This window comes from Jaculus jaculus, chromosome 12 (assembly GCF_020740685.1).
Source record: "Jaculus jaculus isolate mJacJac1 chromosome 12, mJacJac1.mat.Y.cur, whole genome shotgun sequence".
NCBI lineage: Eukaryota > Metazoa > Chordata > Mammalia > Rodentia > Dipodidae > Jaculus > Jaculus jaculus.
In genome coordinates, this window is record NC_059113.1 from 11,567,691 (window position 1) to 11,591,190 (window position 23,500).

Genomic DNA, 23,500 nt, shown 5'->3' on the forward strand with positions numbered 1-23,500 from the left:
AGCTCCTATATGCCCAGATGCTCTGGGACACCTGGGGACAAATCTGTCCTGTGGGAGGACACCCAAGCATCTAGACTGCATGGAAACGGCCTCCAGACAATGATGTCCCAAATTACACACACAATTATGTCTACTCGTTACTTTTTAAATATTATTTTTCCTTTTTTTCAAAAATATTTTGTATATGTTTATTTATTTATTTGAGAGTGACAGAGAGAGAGAGAAAGAGGCAGTTAGAGAGAGAGAATGGGCGCACCAGGGCATCCAGCCACTGCAAACCAACTCCAGATGCGTGCACCCCCTTGTGCATCTGTCTAACATAGGTCCTGGAAAATTGAGCCTCGAACCAGGGTCCTTAGACTTCACAGGCAAGCGCTTAACCACTAACCCATCTCTCCAGCCCACTTTTTAATATTTTTTAACATTTTATTTATTTACTTTCAAAAGAGAGAGAGAATGGGCGCACCAGGGTCTCCAGCCACCGCAAACAAATTCCAGACACATGCGCCACCTTGGGCATCTGGCTTACGTGGGTCCTGGAGAATCAAACCCGGGCCTTTAGGTTTTGCAGGCGGACGACTTAACCACTAAGCCCTCTCTCCAGCCCTCCTCTCGCTCTTTTCATGGACCAGTCTACAACGCCCTGCCTGTGTTCGTTCGAGCACCATCCCATCTTCAGCCTGGGACCATTCACCCACAGCTTTCCAGAGACAGAAAGGGGGCTGAGGGAAGTGGCTGCTTCCTGAGGGGCAACAACCCAATTCTGCTCTGACCAGGACAGCCCCACGGCGTCACGTTTGCACTCCTATCTGGACCTCCTCCCGCCCGGTCCCTCCCTTGCTTTCCCTCCCGCACCCGCAGTAAACACACATAGCCCTCCGCACACACGCACTTACACACAAATTAAACATACACACGATACCCCACAAATACTGGCGCACCCACACCTTAAATGTACAATCAAACCTACCCCACACACATGCCGCCACCACCTATGCAACCTGGGTTCATCCCACACACACTGACCACACACCACCCAGCACATGTTATTACACACATTTACCCAGGCCGCATACACCACACACTCAAGCACACACACATGACCACACAAACCAGGCCAGGCACACACACCATTCCCCACACCACCCCACACATACATCCTAAAATATGCCTACACACAGACCTCCCCACCCCCACACACTCACACACCCACATATCATCACATACACACTACCCCGCACGCATACTGACTCACACGCATCTACCGACATACATTGCTCCCTGTCCAGACACAGCACCTCATCTTCACCCTTGCATATACAAGCGATGTGCGTCGCACAGCACCCCACAAGCACACTGACACCCACACACCTACATACAGCCCTGCTTCGTGCCACTCACACAACCACGCACACGTGCCACACACTTGAGCTCCCTCTGCTCCGGGTACACTCGGCGCACGCGCACTCTCCGTCTCCCCGCCGGCCCCTCTCCTGCGGTGGCTTTCTCTAGACATCATGGGGTACCGGAGCACATGGACAGACGGAAACCACCACAAGGATACGGGGAACTCAAATCACTCCTACCCTGCCTCCTATGAGGATGAACTGAAGTGGGGGCAGGCAAAGCAGAAGCCTAGAAGCAGCTCCAGAAGCGCGGGATCCTTTGAGAGCCTTCCCAAGAGTGGAGAGCAAGAAGCGTCCAGCCAAAATCTGCTGGCCGAGCCCATCATGCACGACAGCAAGCAGGTGGCTGACCACACGATGCTACCTGGAGGACATCAGAAAACTTCTCGGGAGGCAGAGGTAGGAGGACTGCCGTGAGTTCGAGGCCACCCTGAGACTCCATCGTGAATTCCAGGTGAGCCTGGGTTAGAGTGAGACCCTACCTCGAAAAACCAAAAAGGAAGGAAGGAAAGAAGGAAGGAAGGAAGGGAGGGAGGGAGGGAGGGAGGGAGGGAGGGAGGGAGGGAGGGAAGGAAGGAAGGAAAAAAGAAAGGGCGAACAAAAAGAAAACATCTTCATGGCTCTAAAAGCCTCACCAGGACCAGGACTGTATCACCTGAAATTCTACCTGGAGAAAGCTTCTCTTTAAGGCCAAATTTGGTCTTTTCTCGTTGTTTCTCCATCCCCCCCGCACCCCCCCAGAGATTTCCTGATTTCCTCCTTAGACACCAAGGCAACTAGAAATGAAGTCACTAACACCCCACACAGTGCCAGCAAATCCTTCCACCCGCTGACAGGAACCTCAAGGTCCTCGGCTCTTACAGGAAAGAGAAAATGGAAAGCAAACACAAGAAGTGGAAGTGTCGATCGCCCTCCCCCCGCCCCCTCCCAGCTCCTGGGGGAGGACAAGGACTCACTCCCTGATGGCCCCGGCCACCCATCAGTACAGCCACAGGTCACCTGCTCCTGAGCCAGCCCTGGTCCCTTCAACTACCCCTCCTCCCCTCAACCAGCAGAGTTCTCTCTGTGGGGAGGGGGTGGGGGACAGACCAGCAGCTAAAGCACAAATTTCGTGACACTTAGTCTGTGACAGCTGTTAGGGAGAGAATGTGATTTTGAAATTTAAATAACGCACTTCTGCATTCGGCTCAGGGAGACAACCTGAGGATAAGCAGTTTACCACCTGAGCCACCATGAAAGGGGAAGGGGCAAGGAGAGACTGTGGGCTACCCCCAGCTCCACCCACACGCATTCCACACCCCTCACACAGGTCACCGGCAGGCACAGCCCCCTGCTGGAGGCTAAAGGCCATGTCCCCACACCTGTGTACAGCCCAGGGGAAAGGATTCACAGCCCAAGCTCCACGTGGGGGGTGGGGAACGTGGGTCAGGGAGCAGGAATGGGCCAGCATGACAAAGACCTCCCTAGGTGTCCAATCTTCCTACAAACCCTCGGGGACCACTGGGGTACTCTTCTTAGGGGACTGTCTCTGGAATCAAAGGATAAATTCCTCCTCCCAAGGGAAGCTCAGCCCCTCTCCCTAGGGACCCAGCCTCTCTAACCCAGCAGCCATCTCACCCTCTGTTACAGAGAAATCTCAAGCAGAAGCCTCAAAAAAAGGAGAGCCCAGCAGGGCTATGGCCCTGCCTGTCACACGGGTGACTATTCCTGTCCCCCGAGCTCACCAGGCTCATCTTGTCTTCTTGTGGTGATGCCGTTAGACATGTCATTCCCAGGCTGGAGTGATGGCTCCAAGGTTAAAGGTCCTTGCTTGCAAAGCCTGCCTGCTCAGGTTCGATTTCCCCCGGGTACCCATGTAAAGCAAGATATGCAATGTGACACATGCATCTGGGACTCATTTTCAGTGTCAGTGGGCCCTAGCATGCCAATTCCTATGCTCCTTCTCTCTCCCACAAATAAATAATGGTTTTATAATATATATATATATATAATTCCCAGGTCCTGTTTTCTCCCCTTCCAAGATATTCCTGATTTCCCCAGGCATGGCTGGTTTTTGCCTCCCCTGAAATCTTGCAGCAGCCCTTGGTCTGCACCACATAGATACAAACCATCTATGGAGTGCCCCACTGGGTGTCTGTGTGCCCCGTTGACCAGGAGGACACAGGTCTGCCCTACAGCAAGCAGTAGCCTGTGAGTGTCTTCAGCACACACTCGATGTGGACTGAACAAAATGGCGATCAGACCAGGCCCCAACCCAACGCCATCGTCCCGGTGAACACCCTGGGTGCTTCAGCAAGGTCTACCACGTCTCTGCACTTCAGCACTCCTGAGGCCCAGCACACACGGCACACCCCGCAACTGTTGGGACTTCTCAGTTTCCTTTTCCCGGGCAGGTCGAACACTCCCAGTAACCCATTTGCTCCCTCCAGTCCTGTGCTGTGAGATCCCAGAGAAGAGATGACGCCACTGAACTGTTCTACTTGTGGATGAGAAAGATGAGGTTTGGGGAGCCAAGTGGACTAGAGGTCATGCATCTGGGAGAAGAAAGGGAGGATTCAAGGCTAGGACCACCTGGCCTCAACGCCCACACCCCAGCCTCTACTCCGGGTCCCTCTACACATGTGTATCACACACAAAGCGCAGCATCAGGCGCTCAGGGGAGGCAGACAGGAATGGACTCATAGGACGCAGAAGGACAAGCTGCCCAGCTGCACAGGTACCCCAACCTGTGGGAGTGAGCCGTGATGAAACCCCATGCCCCAAGGCCCGGGAAAGCACAGTGCTCCCCTCTCACCTGAGGCCATCTGCAGGGCTTATTCAGCATAAGCTCTCGTGACCTCCAAAAAAGAGTCCACTGGAGCCTCCAGCAAGAACGACCTTGGCCTTCCCTGGACTCTGCCCAAACTGGATGGCTCATCCCAGCAGATTTTTTGGCCAACTAATCTTCTCTCCCTAAGCCACAGAAGACCACTGTGCCCAGGCCTTTCGTCAGCTTCCATCTGTCCCCTCGCCATCACTGGAAGGCTAGCCTTACCGGAGATTCCTGATGAGCCCCGGGGTCCCAATGCCCTCTAAAACTCACCTACTCATCTCCAATGTAGTCCCCACCAAGCACCACGCTGCAGTAGGGTGTAACATCAAAGTTATCAAAAGGCGCACAGCCATTTCCCAAATGCCACCTAGGCCGACCCTGCCACCATCTGCCGTCTGACCTTGGAGAAATTACTCTGTGATCATTTCTAAATAGCTAACATATTTTCATGCAACATGCCAGGCACCAGGCCAAGGACTTTACCTGCACAGTCTCACTGGTCCTTGTAAAAATCCTAGAAGACAGGTTTTCTGCTGGCCCCAGGTTGGGCAGGAGAAAAATGGGATTTAGCTTTGGGGCACTTGTCTAATGTCGATGCTGGATGAGGCTAGAAGTGAAACTTGAATGCCCATCTATTCCTTTGTATTTTAATCTTTGTGTGTATGGGGGAGCATGGTTCACACACCATGGCACACATGTGAAGATCAGAAGACAACCTCAAGCATTAATCCTTGCCGTCTACCTTGTGGTGGTGAAGAACTCTTTTCACTACTATATATGCCAGGTTGGCTGACCCAAAAGCTTCCGGAGTTTCTTGTCTCCACTTCCCATCTACAGCACCACCGTGATTAGATGGTGTGACCACACCCAGCTTTCTGCGGGATCTAGGCATCCAATCCCACCCAGGCTGTCACATCAGCACAGCAAACATTTTACCCACTGAGCATCCCAGCCCAGCCCAGCCCATGAACCCTGATCTTTTTTTCTGCCTCTTCTCTCCAGATGTCAGTTTCCTTTACTGTTAGATAGTTAAGCTCCCTTCCAAATACAGAAAGAAAGAAAAAGGCATTTCTTAAATATGCTTCATGACTGTACGTCAGACAATTCTTACACTGGATAAGAAGGGCCTATAGACACCCCAGTGGTTCTCAGCCAGAACGCAGAGTCAGTGTCTAACAGTATCCAATGCCATCACCCGTCACTTCTCCATGTCACTGAGGCGTGACCCAACTAGCTTCTTGTCCGTCTAGTCCGTTTTGTTCTCACACTGATATCCAGCCAAGTCCCTCACTCTCCACTGAGACCCATATTCCCACTACCTCCAGGTCACCTATCTAGAACATTCTTCCCAGGACAACCCTTGCCTCAAGCCCTCGCTTCCTTCTTTATCTTCGTCCACCCTCTGCTGCCTCCTCAGCTGCACTCACAAGGTCACAGAGGCCTGAGACAAGAAGGTCATTAAGTTCAGCATCTCGACCCCTGTGTGCCTGCTGGACACCTTTGGGCCTCCACTGCACATGCTCAGCAGAGAGATGACCAAATGTCAAGCTTCACGATGCCCATTCTCACTGAAGCCTCAACCGACCCTGGCAGTGTGGAACACATGCCCAGCTTACAAAAAGGCCTATGTTATAGTTTGGCTATTAAATGTTTCCCAAAGGCCCACGTGTTAAAGGTTTAGTGCCCAGCTAATGATAGTCCTATTGGGAGTTGGTAGAACCTTCAGGAGACAGGGCCTAGTGAGAGGAAGTTAGGTTCTTGGGAGCATGCTCATGAAGGAGATTAGGACCATAGCCCCTTCCTCTCTCTCTTTTTGCTTCTGAGCTGCCATGCAGTGGATGTACTGCCTTACCATTAGCCCCAAAGCAATGGTGCCAAGCAACCATAGACAAAACCATAAGCTAGAATAAACTTGTCCTCCTTAGAAGTTGTTTACCTCAGGCCTTTTGTCGCAGTGAAAGAAAGTTGATTCACACACATTCTTAAGAGGCCAAGCCAGGATTCAGACCCAGATCTGTTTAGCTCGAGGCCCCTGCCCTTCCCCTATACTGGAGGCCTCTTTATTTATTTTTTTTTATTTATTTATTAGAGAGAGAAGGAAAGAGAGAGAGAGAGAGAATGGGCATGCCAGGACCACCAGCCACTGCAAACAAACTCCAGACACATGCGCCACCATGTGCATCTAGCTTACATGAGATCTGGAGAATAGAACCTGGTCCTTAGGCTTTGCAGGCATGAGCCTTAACCACTAAGCCATCTCTCCAGCCCTGGAGGCCTCTTTAAATATTCTGTTTCAGGCTGGAGAGATGACTTAGCAGTTAAGGCTCTTGCCGGTGAAGTCTGAGGACTCATGTTCAACTCTCCAAGTCCCACGTAAGCCAGACCCACAATGGGACACAAGTGCTCAAGGTTTCACATGAGCACAAGGTGGTGCACACATCTGGAGTATGTGTACACTCGCTGAAGGCCCTGGTGTGCCAATTCTGTCTCTCTCTCCTCTCTCATAAAAAATAAAATAAATATTCTGTTTCATGTTTTCAAAGGTAGTTTGCATTCAAGAAACAAGGCAAGCTCCGTGAGGGCAGTACCTTTGATATTACCAACATCCCTGTTGCTACGGACCAGGCCACAGCCAGGCTGCCTCTTCCTAGCCTTAAACTAGGGCTGGCTGACCCCTCTCTGACAGGAAGGCAGGGAATCCTGATACCTTTCTTTGTCAATGAAATCCCACAGAACTTTCCAAGAACCCCAGCAGAGATGAAGAGTACAGGCCCCGTGGGCCCCTGTAACCTCCCAGCTCCAAATCTCAGATAGGAGAGGGGAAGAGACACACACAAGCTTCCTTCTTGAATGTCCCAGCTAGGGGCAGTGAGCCCAGAGGAGCCTCCAGGACTCTGTGTTCCTCAACACGGGCTTGCCACACAGAGTTTGGTAGAGGGGACCACACCCCATCCAAGCTGGGGTGTGTGGAAGTGGGGAGCAGCTTCCAGCTGACTGCATGCAATCCTAGGGAGCAGCAGACTCATAAGGCCTTGCACAGGATCGCAGACAACCCAGGCCAAGACTTGACAGCCCATGGAGAGCCAGACAAGGGACCTGTGATGGCCTTGGCTACAAGCCGGACTGCAGGACCTCCTGGTATGGCCACAATCTGTGCTGCATGCTTTCCTGGGACAAAAGGCAGGAAGCTCTAAACACACATCTTCATCTTTTAGTAAAGAAGTGTGAGGTTTAGAACTAGGAAAAATGTGGCCCCCGGGCCCTGTAAGTGATTCGTGGCACAGATCGCCCTGGAATCTACCTCCCAGCTCCTGTTCTCACCCTTCTCCCTACAATGGCCTACTTGGTTTCTTGGTGGCCGGGCCAGAGGCCTCCCCTCTCTGCTGCGTCCCCAAACATGGTGCCTTATATTTGGGCTGCACTGAACGAAGCAGAGTTGGCAGGGGCAATGAAAAGGGAGCATGGGTTGGCTATTTTTCTTGTCACTGTGACAGAAGCAATTGAAGGGAAAAGGGATTTACTTTGGCTAGCAGTTTGAGAGATCACAGCTCGTCATGGTAGGAAAGGCATGGTGGCTGGAGTGTTTGTAGGGATGGGAGCGACAGGTCTCACACGGCAAGGACCAGGAGGCAGAGGGGGTGTGTGCGTCTACAAGCAGGGTCAGGCTATCACCCTCAAGGCCATCCCTAGTGACCCATCAGCCAGCCATGCCTCCTGCCCCAGAGGCTCCACACAGTCCCCAAAAGAGCAGTGCCAGCTGAAAATCAAGTGCACGGACACAATGAGCCTGCCAGGGACCATAGGGGCCAGCCAAGCCCCCGACACCCAGTCCTCGTGGTAGACAGTGGGCCGCAGCCCAGAGTTCCAGGGCCGAACAAGGCGGGTATCGCTGGGCAGCAGGTAACAAGAAGTTGATTAAGTAAAGCTGCACATCCAGTAATTTCCTCATTTGTCTTGTCAACATCCTTGTCCCACGGAGTGTCAAGTTCATTACGTAAAGATTTCCTGCTAGGAAGATACTTAAAGGTTGAATCCAGGAAGCAGCAGGGGCTTGGGTTAAGGTGAGGACGCCAGATCTCTGGCATTCACTGAGCAAACCCACCAGTACCTGCCCACGCTATGTTCAACAGCTGGTAGCAGAGTTAACAGGTAACAGGCACATGGGTACATTTAGACCTTCCCCCCCAGAGCCTCCTTACCATAGCACACAGATGCCAATCCACGTCCTTCTCCTATATCTGAGTCATGTAGCACAGCCTCCTAAGGACCAATCCAAGGAGGACTTCTACTTCCAACTAACTAGAAAATGTGACACCCTCAGAAGTCAGCAGCAAGGACTTCAGTCGGTTTGCCATCTAACCCAACCTTGCAGGATAAGCAAGAGTGATCACAGAGCTGTCACTGTACCCATAGGCAAAGCCAGCAGGGAGCCTACTCTGAGCCTAAGGACCCGATCCCCTTGGGAATGCTATTATGGTAGGAGTCAAGGACCGGGTGCTCAATGTAACTGGCCATCTCTGAAACCTCCATCTTCTTCCACCACCACCAGGAGGGCCCATGGCCACATCTACACAGACATTCTCTGGCTACTGTAGTTTGAATCTGACCTTGAACTAGCAATTCTTCCGCCTCAGCCCCTAAGTGAAGGGATTACAGGCATATGTGACCATGCCTAGCTATAGTTTGAACCTTAACTGTTCCCTCAAAGTCTCGTGTATTAACGCCCTGATCCCCGGGTTGGCATTATTGGGAGATGGCAGAAACATGAAGAAGTGAGCCAAGTGGGAGGTCTTTAGGCCTTTAAAAGGCATGCCTGTCAGTCCTGACCTCTTCCGCTATTTCATCCCCAGGCATGAGACAAGCAGCTTGGCTCCATCCCACGCCCCACTACAACGGACCACCGCAAGCTCTCAGCATCGGGACCAGTCCCAGACCAAAGCCTCAGAAACTGTGAGCCAGAGCAAACCTTTCCTCTGTGACTTAATGACATGAAGTATTTGTTACGGAAGCAGAATATGACTCACACCCTGGCCAGTGTCTCCCTTCTCGGGAAGATCCAGGATCTCTTCCACCAGGGACACACACCATGCCCACCCCAGTGATCTACAGCAAGCATCTTCAATGAGAGAAGGAATGTCACCTTAAGGTAACAAATATTGGTCCTCAGGTGGGCAAAATGAAAATAAAAATAAAAAGTAGATATAGTGTCTGATAGCCATCCAAATTCAACCCTTTAGCTCGGCATGGTGGCCATGACTTTAATCCCAGCACTCAGGACACAGAGGTAGGAGGATTGCCATGAGTTTGAGGAGAGCCTGGGACTACACAGTGAATTCTAGGTCAACCTAAGTTAAAATGAGACCCTGCTTTGGTGGGGGGGGGGGAATTTGACACAAAAATTTATTTCTTTTTTTAAAAAAATAAAACTGGCTTTTTTTCTAGTTTTATTCATTTCAGAGAGAGAGAGGCAGATAGAGAGAATGGGCACTCCAGGACCTCCAGCCACTGCCAACAGACTCCAGATGCATGTGCCGCCTTGTATATCTGGTTTACATGGGAACTGGGGATTCGAACCTGGGTCCTTAGGCTTCATAGACAAGCACCTTAACTGCTAAGCCATCTCTCCAACCCTGTTTCTTAATATTTAATTTCTCTAGTTGGGGGGGATTAAGTTTTCTACTTAGGGAGCCAATAATGAAAACATAAATTGAGACCTTGTGCCAAAGACAGACGTCACTACAAAGCCTTTTGGTTCAGCTTGGAGCCTCTGCCCCCACCTCCCGCCCACACGAGGAAACATTCATAATTACACCTTGGCGGTGCGTTAGTGTGTCTAGGGACAATGCTTGGGATGGCGCTAAGAATTCTACAATACACAGGATGGTTTTATCCACAAGAAGACACTGTCCAGGCCAAAAGTCCCCATTGCTTCTCCCAAGAAAGCCTGGTTCAGAGCCATGTGAACGTCAGAAGATTGCAGAGGCCACTGTTCAGCCCTGACCGTGGGTCACAGATCCCGGCCAGGGAACCTTGTCTTCCCTGAGCTACACTGATGCACTGTCTTGAGCCATACATTAAATACAGTGGTAGGTACCTATGACTCATGGGTTGCCAAAGCATACATACATTTTCTGTGTGGCATTGTGACATGATGTTGTTGTCTACAAAGGTCACACTTAAGTACCATACAATCAAGTTACACAAAAATTTCAAAAAAAGAATACTTGTGATGTTCTAAGTACATTTATGATTCTGTGTTGGTCTACATTCACAGCTATCATGGGCTGTGCTGTAGAGAGAACACAGGTCAGACATTCTTGATAGGACACTTCCCTCCCCCGCCCCCAAACAAGCCCCACCTGAGTCTAGAAGAGCTGACCAGCACCCCCGGAGAAGTTCCAAGATGGGGGTAGCCCTAGCCCAGGACTTCCTAAATGTCAGAGAAAACAACACCAGACGAAAAGGCTCACTTGATTTCTAAGCATGAACCGAGGAGGCAAAGTGAGAGATCACCACTGGTCCCCAGTGCAGGCAGGGATGGGGAACAGCCCAGGGGAAGGAATCTCTGATGCTTCACTTGTGGTTCAAGTAACGGAGGGAAACCCTAGAGCAGAATGGAGGACGGTGACACTCGCACAACAGTTGAATGCTCCTTATCTGAACGGCTCAGGACCAGAAGCACTGGGGATTTCAGGTTTGTTTCAGACTTAGAACCAACCATAAAAGTTATGCTCCCTACACACGTGATCTATACACAGTCTGCAGGTAGTTTTATATACTTTCAGTGCACCGGCATTTTGACTGTGCCAAATCACATAAGGCCAAGTGTAGAATGTTCCACTCCAGTGTCACCTTAGTTCTAGACACATTTTGGGTGTCAGAGCAATTCAGATTTTGGGGATTTGGGTTAAAGGTCCTCACTCTGTACCAACAACCATGGCCAACAGCTGTGGAATATTCATGACAACCCTGCAGCACGTCATGGACTTTACAATCCCTTGATTGACTCATTCAGACCTCACAACCACCCACCCAAGGGTAGTTCTTCACAAGTGGGGAACATAAGCCATGAAGAGGTTAAGCAACCTGACCAAGGAGAACAGCTCCAAGAAGGAGGAGCCAGGGAACTGAAAAAAAAAAAAAGAAAGAAAGAAAGAAACAGAGACAAGATGAGAAACACAACAACAGGATGGCATCAGGAATCAGACTCAAGACCTACCCATGACAACCACTGTGCCAAGCAAAGCCCTTGAAGCATCACTCCAGACAACCATCAAGACAGGAAGGCCATTTGGTCTCCTACAAGCCAGGAACCGAGGCTCAGCGATGGTAAGGAACATGCCAATGGAGAACAGAGCCAAGACATCCGAATCCCGAGCCCAGACCTGCAGGAACCATGCCACGGGGAAGCTAAGAGCCACTTACCTGAGAAGATTGAAGCGAGCCTGAAGATGTCGGAGAGGCGCGAGGTCACTGGCTCGTAGGGTGAGGCTTCGTAGAACTCCTCACCTGGAAGAGAGATGGAAATGAGACGTTCTCAGCAAATAGCGGTTCTGCCTCCCCCACCCCAGAAAGTTCCACTTCTATGCCCTGTTCCATCAAGGAGGTAAGAGATAGGGGGCCCTCCCCAAAGTGGAAAGGCAAGTTAAGGACTGACTGCTGCTCTCACAACACTAGCCCACGACTTCATAGTGAATACCAGTAATCCCACTGAGGAGGGCCGTTGGTGAAATGGGGGCAGAGAGGAGGGAAATGATGGTACCAGCACATGATTTGTCCATGCAAAGTTAAAAAAATAAGTCTGGGCTGGAGAGACGGCTTAGTGGTTAAGCGCTTGCCCGTGAAGCTGAAGGACCCCGGTTCAAGTCTCGATTCCCCAGGACCCACGTTAGCCAGATGTACAAGGGGGAGTTTGCAGTGGCTGGAGGCCCTGGTGCACCCATTCTTTCTCTTTCTCTCTCTATCTGCCTCTTTCTCTCTGTGTCTGTCGCTCTCAAATAAATAAGTAAAAATTTTAAAAGTTTGATGTTTCCTATAAACAAGCCACTTCTCTACCACTAGCGCAGGTAGAAGGGTCTCTCATGCGAACTTCCTGCAGGTCCAACCCGCTTCAAAGAAGTCTGGAAAGAAGGGCAGGGAGGCAGATCAACAGCCCAGGAGGAGCCGGGGGCAAATGCCGGGATGCGAAAGCAGAGGGCTCGGCACCATCCTCAGTAGGACCCCCATCTTCCTAAGGTCACGAAGCTTCCCCTGGCAGGCCTGGGCTAGACTCTGGCATCCTGGACACCCGCGCTAGCTCTGTGAAGGCCACTCAAGAGGATCCTCTCCTTCGCCTCCCATCAAAATCTGGCTTGGGGGCTTGAAAGTCACTGGGCGGAGGGAGGCCTGACCCCTGCTTCTGTTTGCTCCCCATAAGTCCCTTCCCATCCTCCCCACTAATTGGCACCTCAGACTTCTCAGGGATTCGTACGGGTGGGGAAATCAGAGGTTTGCGAAAGAAAAGTAAGTGAATGGCAGGAGATAAATGGCTCCAGGCTGCCCCGAAGACCCCCACCACCTCATCAAGAATCCCACACCCTCCGCCGACACCAAGCAGGAAAGGAGATCTCCTCAGGAGACCTGACCGGGGAGGAGAAATCAATGCAAACGCACTCTGACTGCATGTGTGGTGACCGGGCGGGGGGGGGGGGGGGCGGGAGTGACCCACAACCTTGCACATTGATTTCCCATCCAGCAGAGCCCAGCTCCATGGGCAAACACCCCTGCCCTCAGGGAGCCAAGTGGGCAGGATCTATGGAGCCAACAAGGTGCACATGCCTTAGGACAACATTTCCCTCTTTGCTTCTAGCTCCAGGAACGGAGTTGCTGGAAAGATGTGGTCACCTTACTTATGAGGAATTACTCTGCTATAAATGGCAGTAATCGTATTAATAATTGTACACATTTCCTACTCCTATGTTCAGAGTGTGTTTGAGCCATCCTGGTGACTTCTGGGAATCCCTTCTCTCCCAGGTTGAACATGGGTGGCTGGATTCCCCCTCCTTTCTGACACCCTGCAGGGATCTTCTCCACGTATGGAACAGGCCAGTACACTGACACCTACTTGCCTTTTTCCTCCAGCTTTCCCATCATTCCCATCCTCCCCCAGAATTTCAACTACTCCACACTCTCTCATCTTTACGTTTTTTTAGATATTATTACTGATTTTCAGGGGAGGTTCAGGGTGTGCGTGCATGTGTGTGTGTGTGTGTGCAGGGTACACCAAGGCCTCTACCAACTCCAGATACATTCACCACTTTTTGTGTCTGGCTTTATGTGCGTGCTAGAGAATCAAACCTGGGCCTGAAGGATTTGCAAGGATTTAACCTCGGTACTATCTCCTCAGCTCTCTCCCATCTTAAAAAAAAAAAAAAAAAAAAAAATGTCATCCTTCATTCTTTCCTCTCAACAATAAACTTCACGATAGTACGTTTTTATATCATCATGCCCAAACCCCGCCACCCATACACCCTCTAAGAGGCCCACCTTAGGAGCAGTCAGGCTATCTCTGTCCTTCTGACCAGAAGTATGTGAGCCCTTGAGAGTCCTCCCATGTCTCCCCTGGCACCTTCTCAACCACCCATACACATTCCTTCTCCCTCCCATCCTTCAGTGCTGACGGCCCACAGGGTCTTTCTCAGCCTCGCGCTGTGATCCACCTACTCTCTCTGTCCACCCTGAAATATCCCAGACCCATGTCCTCCTCTGAACTCCAACAACAGGCCCATGGCCCCAGAGAAGCTCACCAGTCTCCTGCCTTCTGCCTTCTTTCACACAAGTCACTTGCTACCCCTTCTGAATAGCCCCGCCACTTGCCCAAGGTCTGAGACAAAGCAGGAGGCCCTCTTTGGCCACTTTCCTCCAACCCCGTGGGCACAAGTCACTAGCAGCTGTGGAGTCTACGTTCAAAGAAGTTTTCAGATCCATCTTCCCCTTTCTTGACACCGTCCTGTTCCTGCCACCATTACTCCTGGCCTGGGTCACAAAGATGGCTTCTGCACAGTCCTTATAAGTGACTGTCTTCGTCACAACATTCTTCAGGAGCATAGATCTGATCAGCATTGCCATTACCACCACTGAGGCTTCCTGCTGCCCACCAAGTCTCTGTCCTTCTTGACCCTTTGCTCCTCCACCCCACCTCTCCCACCTCACCCTTCTGCAAACAGGCTCCACTCCCAACCCAAGTCCTGCCCATACTGTTCCTTCCGTCTCTCCACTCTTCCTACACACTTCACCTGGCTGACTCCAACTCCCTCTTCCATCTACCCTCTTCTGGGGAGGCTGTTTAGATGTTTGCCACAAGGGCTTAGATGCACCGGCTTGCTCTAGACTATTCCTGAAGCATCTAGAGGAATACTCTCTCAATAAACACTTGCAAATGAACATCAGTCAATGTGGCAATGCCCCTCAAATATATGGAAATCCCCCAAATCCCTGAGGGGAGAAGGAAGAATGAGGAGGTGTCATTGGGGGAGGGGCTCTCTGGTTATGCCTTGGACAAGTCTGAGGCAAGCTTACAGGGCACATGGGACCTGCTGCCAAGGTCCTGCTTCAAGCCTTAGAGAAGATGGGTAGGCCAACCATGAGGTCTAGAGACCATGAGAAGGGAGAAAGGCCTTGGGGACTGGCAGCAGAGTGACCAAGGTTGGCTCCTCTGGGCAGCAGGGTTCTGCACAGGTGCCACACCTCTCTGCTGTGTTCCCTTCGCCTTCTGCCCAGTGCCACTTGCCTCTCTTCAGAACCACTTCGCCGGGCTGGAAAGATGGCTTAGTGGTTAAGGCATTTGTCTGAAAAGCCAAAGGATCCCGGTTCGGTTCTCCAGGACCCACATAAGCTAGATGCACAAGGGGGCGCACGCATCTGGAGTTTGTTTGCAGTGGCTGGAGGCCCTGGCGTGCCCATTCTCTCCCTCTCCCCACCCCACTTCTCTCTCTGCCTCTTTCAAATAAATAAATAAAATATTTTTTAAAAAACGAAGAACCACTTCGCCGTCTCTCATCATCCAACTTCCTCGGCCACACCCACCCCCACCCCTACGATCTCTTTCCAACCTTACTCCTCACACCTCTGCCCTCTCTGGTCCTCCAGCTGTCACCGCGGTTCTCCTAGAGGAAGTAGCTACTTCCCCTTTGTTCCAGGCTCACCCGGCTGATTGAGAGCAGGACGAGTCACCCACCTCTTTACAGAGTCCTCCTTCCTAAGCCCTTGACCCAGCACACAGCTCTTACCACCCCACTCACCCAGCACCACCTCTCCTTGGGACCCACCCAGGCTTACCCTCCGTCAGGCCCAGGTGGATGCTCCAGTAGATCTGCAGGCACTGCAGCTCCTTCTTCATGCCCCGCTTGCAGCGGCAGTCATACAGCGGGCTCTCCTGCAGGACCTCCAGGGCCGCCTGGCACTCCTTGTTGGCCAGCATGGTGTTGCGGTCGCGGCCCGCCAGGCACTGCCGGAGCGTGCGGTAGCGAGAGCTGCAGTTGGATTCGGCCGCGCACAGCTCATTGGCCCGGACACAGTCCACTGGGGGGCGCCAGCCGTGGAGCTCGGGGCCCTGCGGGGAGGAAGGGCTGGCCAAAGAGCGGAGGGTCTCGTCTGGGTGGTGGGGAGGGAAGACAAGCATAAATAAGGGCGGCCATGGTCTCCAATCCCAATGCAGGCCTGGGACATGGGCCCTGCTGGGAATTTAGCACCCACTTGCTACCGGTGCGGTGCGCACCAAGACCAAGGCCAACGCATACCCAACCGAGTTGACGTCACTTGGGCCTTAGCACAACCCTGGGCGGTGGAGCACCGGCTGATAAATCCAAGCAGGCCCTCCTCAGTGAAAGCCACACACAGGCTAAGAGGCCATTCGTCCAAAGATGGATGCCACAGCTTGAGAAGAGCTGGGAACTGCAGGGCTAACTGGCTAACTGAGGCTGGTATCTCGTCTCAGCTCCCTTCTGGCCTCCTATAAACCTCTGCTCCATCCAGGCACAAAAAAAAAAAAAAAGTCAATTAACCCTCAGAGCCTGTCTGGACCCACTTCATGGAAACTGAGGTCCAAAGAAAGGACGTGACGGCCCAAGGTCAAATGTGGAGACAGAAACGCCCTCTCCAGCCCTTAGTCCCCTCACCGAGAGCTGTGAGGTTGTCAGAGGCAACCCTGCCACCCAGGTAGCGTGGGGGAAAGACAGGCCCATTTCAGGCCCATCCCCTCAACACCTACCATTCCAGCCTCACACCTGACACCTGCCCTGCCACCTCAACCCTCTCCCAAACCACGTGTGTTAGGCCAGCCACACAAGCACCTCCACCCTCACTCAGCGCCTGCCTCTCACATCTCCATCTCTCAGCTCCTCCTATCACCTTTTCTCAATGAGTAGCCCCCTCTCTCTCTCTCAATCTCTCTCTCCACTACACTATCCTGAAACCTTCTTCCCCTCTTCCCCTCTGTTTTTTTCTTCCTTCCAAAATCAAAATAACAAATTACCAAAAAAAAAAAAGGAAAGAAAGAACTTCCCCTTCATCAGGCCCTGCCTCACCGAGGTCTGGCTTCTGCAAAAAAATGAACAAACACCCTCATCAGCCCACCTTTCTCTTCTGTCCTCAGAGGGGAGGAGCAAGAGGACTGGAAGGAAAGGACAGGGAGAAACTGGCCTGGCCCTTTCAAAACCAACATTCCAAAATGGTTTCCTCCACACGTGGACATCTTCTTCCTTGCTCCTTCTTCCTAAGTCCCGAAGTCCAGACCCTGCCCCAGTGTAACCTGTACCAAGACCAGAGTCATGACTGCATTTTTTCCAAGACTGGAGAATAATTTGGAAGGTTTCCTCCACTCCCTCCGATCTCAGAACAGAGTAAAACCTTAGGTCATTAGTCCCCTTTTCAGAATACCACAGAATCCCATACCCACCCCCTTGCCCAGAGCCGCGGCTCTCACACCTTCTCCCGAGGATGCCCTGCTGGGGGGGGGAGGGTGCTACTGCAGGGGGACAGCGACACCTACAGGTAGGTAAGCGCACAGCAAGCCTGTAACTCCCCGATCCCCTGGGGAAAAGAAATCACTCCCAGAGGGCTAGGGAGAGAAGACCCACCCTACCTGGAAACAGTAAAGAGAAACTGGGGATAGGCTGTAGCCGGTGGAGGTTGCCAGGGTTTGGGCAAGACACTTGACCACACCTCTGCCCCCCAAACAGGAAGAGCTACAGGGTGTGGCCGTGCTAAGACAAGACCAGACCAGACCAGAAACCAGCTCAGAGTGGAAGACACTGGCAGCGGGGTCTGCCAGGCACCAGCTGCGATAGACATGTCCTCCACACAAGCTGAGGAGGCATCTTTCTAAGCCTCAGCAGTTCCTACATCCCTACACAGAAACCAGGTATCTCCAGGCCACCCAGGAGCAGCTGGGCCACACCCCCAACTTGCACCTGCTAGCCCTCCCAGCCAGTGGGCCCTGAGCTCTCCACTGAATTTGTCCGAGGGTCCCAGTAAGAGGTTCATCTTCAACATGACTGAGTCAAAAAGGCTGAACTGTCCAACGACGTCTCCGAATGGGCCACCCTGGCATCCTCGGCCTTCTGCAGGCTAAAAACTCACAACAAGCTGAAAGTCAGGATAGCAGCCCCAGGGGTTGGAGCGACAAGGAGACCCATCCCACCTGGCCTGCAGGTTAGACCCAGAGCCCCCCTCCCACCCACCCATGGACAGCCTTCCACAGTCCTACATCGGCTCCCACGCCAGTGTCAAAAGATTGTCCCGCCAGGCTTTCAATCCCAGCACTCAAGAGGCAGAGGTAGGAGGATCACTGTCAAATCGAGGCCACCCTGACACTGCATAGTGAATTCCAGGTCAGCCTGGGCTAGAGTGAGACCCTACTCAAGCCAAAAAAAAAAAAAAAAAAAAGAGTATCTCATCCTGCCAACTAATACCTGGAATGGAACGAGAGAGAGACACTCAGCAAAAGATGGTGGTCATCCTTTACACCAACTCTCCCTGACTCTCAGGTGCCATTTCAAACCCTCCAAAAGCAACCAAGCCGAGAAAGGGAATCACAGGAGCTTGGAGGCCCTGATCAAGACTCATGGGAAAGAAAAGAGCATCCTGAAGATTTCCCAGCCTCAAACTTGGGCCCATCAAGAGTATACATGTAGAGTACCCTCTAGAGATATGGTTGGGAAGAGGGGAACCAAAAGATAACAGGGAGCTCTAACTGCCCTCTTGTATCCAGTGTTCCCCCAAACAGACAGAGCACATGCTCTGGGAAGTAGGTCCTCTTCCCAGTCCCACTCCCCATCATGCCCCTCACTGCATTCTTTCTCTGTACACCTACATTGGCTGTCTGCATGGCTGGGCAAAATAAAAGGCTTCTCTTCCCCCAGTGTTCTTTCTGCCCCCAGACCTCACTCAGAACCTTGGGAAAGGCATTCAAAGGCCCTTGTTCCCAGGCCCCCAGCCAAAAATTGCCTAACCAGGTCTGGAGCTCCTGAGAAACCTCTGCCCTGGGAGGAATTTCCAACCAATTCAACTACAGGGTCTTGGCCAAGAAAAGGGCCCAGGGTTTAAGTTTCCTTTGCACTGCCCCATCCTATCCTTCCAAGAGCCTTTCCATAGACTGCCGCCAGATCACTCAGCTAAGCCCAGCTTCAGATAGGGACTTCTTAAAACATTAGTAGCGGAAGAGCTGTGACCCAAGGGGATGCAGGCCAATTTCTCCTCTCTTGCTCTTCCTCTCACATCACTCTCAGCCCCCAAGCAGCAAACAAGGAGTGGGTATTTCTGCTCCCTCCGCTCCAATGCCACTTCTGAGAAGGAGAGCTGACTCCTCAGCTGGGGCCAGCCCAGGTACAAACAAGGGGGTCTGAGCTTAGAAGAGACTGTTCTATCCAGCCCAGGGCCCTCATAAGGTACCCACACCTGGGAGCTCACAGCCTTGGGAAGGGCTGTGTGCAACTCAACACCAGGCAATCTGGCTGCTTTTGCCTGAAATACAATTTTCTTTTTGTCTTGGCTCTGATCATTCCAAGCCCCAGAAAGCTGTGTTTTCAGACTGGGAATGGAAGAAAAAAGTCAGGTTTTATTCAGAATGAGAGTCCACTTCCCCAAGGCTGCCAGAAAGGGTCTCAGGATGGAGGTGGAAACAGAGGCCCTTCCAGTCTCCTGGCTCTGCCCCCTCTTACCCCAGAAGGTACCACCCCAGGATTAGGGAGGCAGCATAGTGAAGGCCACACCCAGGGCAGGGTCATGCCCTCCTGCAAAGGCATAGCTGGGAATGGGGGGGGGGTTACAAACAGACCCAACCTACACTGAATCCACCTGACTATAAATCTCTTGACCCAGTCTACAGGGCACCTCTTAAAGCACTCAGAGGTGCCTCTGCTTCCCCATCAGGATCATCCCAGAGCCCTTCCTTTAGAGGACCCCACCTGAAAACCTGGCTTACTCCATGGAGGCCACCAGCAAACCTGGGTGACTGGAACAACCCCTGCGATGGAGCAGCTGTGTGCTCCTTACACACACACACACACACACACACACACACACACACAGTTCCCCTGCTCTCTCCCTGAAATCAGCCTTGCCTGGGACCCCTAACCAGCAGCACACTGTCTTCCAAGCATCTTCTTTGCTTCACCTATGCCAGGAAACCGCTCTCTCTAGACCCCTGCTTCCCCAGCAGCTGAGATTTCACATAGCATAAAAGGGGTGAGGAGAGAAACTGCTGGGGCTGGGGGACACCCTAGCAAGCCTGTTCCTCCCTGTCCTAAGGCAGGAGGCTTACAAAATGAGCGGTGGCCTTTTGTCCCTGATGTCCCACATCCCCCTCCACCTTCTTCATCCACAAAGCAAACTTTGGCCTCCTCTTCTTCTAGCTACTGGCCCCAGGCCCCTGAGGCGCAGCTCGCGGAGGCCTTGAACGTCCATTCTCAACCCTGCGCTCCGCCCATCCAGCTGGCTCAGGTGCAGGTGGAAGGGAAGGTGAAGGGTAGGAAGAAACTTGAAGTGTTCGGCTGATCGGGGAGATGGGGTGCTTTCCCAACACTGATTGACAGGTGAGACGTGACTATAAGGACTCCCGCGTCCCACCCCCCCCCCCCAAAAAAAAGACAACGTGCCAAATCAGTGGCTCCTGCAGAAACCCTGGCCCTCCGAGGCGACTGACTCCGAAGACCCCCGGGGAAAGACGGGACTGGCACGACAGCTCCCGCCACACCAGCCTCCCTTTGCCCTCTTCTCTTCCAGATTAATAGGAGCTCTCTTCCAGATTAGGAGTTGCATTTTCCCCCTTAAATTCCTGCAATCTGAACCCATTATTTTGAGGGAAATGAGTGCTGTCGCGGCGTGCGAGGAAGCGATTGCTGTGCGGGTGTGTGCGCGCGCGTGTGTGCGGTCTGAGTGTTCTAAGTCTCCTTCCCGATCCCAAGCGCAACCAGCCAGCCAGGCTCGGCTCGGCTCCCTCCGCCCGAGTCCACGCCGCCCGGCCAGCCGATCGCTTCGCCCGCGGCCAGGTCCCCGCTCGCTGCCCGGCGCGCTCTCCTCCCCGCGCCTACCCACCACCCCACCCCCCCCCCGGCGTGCCCGGCTGCTCGCCGGTGCCCGAACGCGCGGCCCCGCGCCGGCCCCCAATCTCGGCGACCCGCGGGTACTCACCTAAAAAGAAGAAGAGGCAGAAGGCGTTTGCCAAGATCATGTTAAATAAATCCCACAGTTATTTTGTATGTTTGTTTGTTTGCTTGCTTGCTTGTTTCTCCCTTGGGTTAAAAAGAAGGAAATAAAACAAGAATAGCAGCCAAGCAATGGTAAGGAACCCCAAATCCAATGCGGGAGATCACGCTCGTCCTCCCGGTGAAGCTCCCGAGTCCTCGGATCGTCGCTGCTGGCTGGAGGGGGTGGGGTGGGGTGGGAGGCGGGCGGTGGGCTGCCTCTAGACGACACCCCCAACCACCACCTCGGCCCACTGAAATCAGACCCACGTAGCTTTAAGTCTGGCTGCCTTATAAGCCAACAGCCCGGTGCCGAGGTCAGCCCTGCCCTCGGCTCTTCCGGGAAGGCGCGAGTCCCCGCGGGTCCAATTCCCCAGCGCTTCCCAGGAGGGGATTGGGGAGGAGGGGGCGCGGCGACGGGCGAGTGAAGGGCTGGAAGGAAGCGGCCAGGAAAGGAGGAGTAGAGTGGGGGGGGGGTCGGAATAAATGCGAAATAGGAATGCAATCCACCGACGGGCGTGAGCGCCCAGGAGCAATCCAGTCGGAGCTTCGAGGACAGGAAACCAGAGTCGCTTCTTTGGCACCAAAACGAAGAGAAAATTCAAAAATATATATAAATATATATTCTCCCGCTCACCCTGGCTCGGTTCACTTTTTCTTTTTCTTTTTCTCTTTTTTTTTTTTTTTTTTTTTCGTTTTCCCCTAGTGGAATTCCAGCGCCCGTGTGTCTCAGCCTGCGAGTGCCTTTCGTCTCCTCTCCTCTCCTTCTCCCCTCCTCTCCTCTCCCTCGCTCTCGCTCGTGGCTCTGGCTCTCCTTGGCTCTCTCGCTCTCTCCCCCCCTCCCTTCTCCCCGCTCCTCCCTCTGCCCGCCCCCTCCCCCTGCGCGGCTCCCTCTCTCCCGCGCGCGCCCGCGCGCCCCTCTCCTCCGCCCCGGGGCTCGGCTCGGCTCGGCTCGGCTCTGCGCTCGGGCTCCCGGGCGGCCTGCGAGGCGCGCGCGAGCGTGGCGGAGCAGCGACGCTCTGCAGCGGCGACGGCGGCGGCGGCGGCGCCGGGGAACGCTGGCCGAGGGGTGAGCCCCTCCGCTGCCTCCCTCAGCTCAGACACCCGCCCTTTCTCGGACTGACCTGCTGCCTGGGCCGGAAACAGACCTACTCCCCCCCCACACACACACTCTCCGCACACACCCCGGACTCCCTCCCCAGGCTGGTGCTCGAGTCCCAATCCCACGAAGTGTCCGCATCCTTCTCTTCCTCCTCCTCCTGCGTCGCCCGCTCCTCGCTGCGGGTCGGCTGCGCCCTCCTATGACCACTGCCCCTGACTTCAGCCCCTGGACCGGCTCGAGAAAACCTGGGCGAGCGGAGCGAGGCTGCAGGGCTCCGGAACCATCTCCGAGGCGTGGGAGCCGGGGATCGGGTGCTAGGCAAACCCTGGCTAGGGGGCCCTGTTTTGAGAGGGGACATCACCCTCTGCAGGTGGATGTGTCCCCAGTTGGGGAGCTCAGCCGAGCATTCTCCTTCCCTACGCCCGCGGTGCACTAGAGCCCGGGAGGTGGGGTGGGAAGGCCCGCAGCCGCCCGCTCGCCCCAGACTAGCCCCGCGCACTGACACGCGTGCCTTCTGTGCAGAGCTCCAGAACTTTCCACGCGTCTCGCTGGTCCTCCGCTCGCCCCAGCTTTGGCAGCCCTTACTGTTGTCCCTTCCCGGGTAGGTCTTTCCTCCCCCCCCCCCCCATCCTAGAGGAAGCTGTTGGGTCTGGGCGGGTGGCCTCACTGCTTCCTCTGAGGCCAGGAAACCTGTGGGAACCCGCGCGGGAAGGATCGTGCGGGTGGAGGGGGTCTCAGCCCACCCCGCCCTAGCGCCCCGAGTCCGGCCCCCGGGACAAAGCTCCGCTCCCAGGCAATCCACCCTCGCCCCCGCACCCGGCTGGGCTCGGCGGAGCTGCTCCCCAATAACTGGCAGTTGCCGAGGTTCTGGGTGAGGACCCCTCCCCTAGCCGGGAAGGGGGCGAATGACCCATCTGTCCGTGGGTGGGCCTGGCTCACCGGCGTGTTTTAGTCACGGAATTGACAATAAACGCCCAGAAAGCACCGAAAAGGAAGCGTCTGGCTGGGAAAGGGTTGAAAACGGCGAAGTGAGGTTGCTGGCACGTTCCTGCTAGACCTGCTGGGCGCGCGGTGGCGGGGCGGCAGACGCGCGGTGCGCACGCCGCCACGCGCACGGGAGCGCACGCCCACGCACAGCGGGCACCCTAGTTTCACGCCCCCTCCTGACACACGCTCGGCCGCCTTGAATCCCCGGGCTTCCGAGCACGATTCCTCTCCTGCAGCCCCGCGCGCTCACGACGCTGTCCTCGGGCTGGGTACACGCAGTGCCTCGTAAACTTTCCGGCGCCGCCCAGAGAAAGGAGTGGCCGCGTGGGGGTGTGCTGGGGCGTGCTTTTTAAGATACCGTGTTAAATAACAAGACTCTGGAAGAGAGGAAATGCTAAGGGCGGATTTGGCGCGAAGGGAGGGGTCGCTCAAGACACCAGCAGCAGCCTGAGCTGGCGGGAAAGCCAGAGAG

At 53.8% G+C, this 23,500-nt stretch overlaps 1 protein-coding gene across 2 annotated transcripts in view; it reads right to left on the reverse strand.

Moving 5' to 3' along the window:
- Gfra2 (GDNF family receptor alpha 2) overlaps window positions 1–21,692 on the reverse strand; it is a 97,209-nt gene extending 75,517 nt beyond the window's left edge. The window contains exons 1-3 of one of the 2 annotated variants that reach the window (XM_004669684.2): window positions 20,887–21,692; window positions 15,535–15,849; window positions 11,644–11,727 (exon numbers count right to left, since the gene is read on the reverse strand). In XM_004669684.2, the coding sequence (XP_004669741.2) occupies window positions 11,644–11,727; window positions 15,535–15,849; window positions 20,887–20,926 (439 nt within the window). In that variant the 5' untranslated portion in view covers window positions 20,927–21,692. The remainder of the gene's footprint in view (window positions 1–11,643; window positions 11,728–15,534; window positions 15,850–20,886) is intronic. The other variant, XM_004669686.3, reaches the window with a different exon arrangement.
- Between the last annotated feature and the right edge of the window lie 1,808 nt (window positions 21,693–23,500).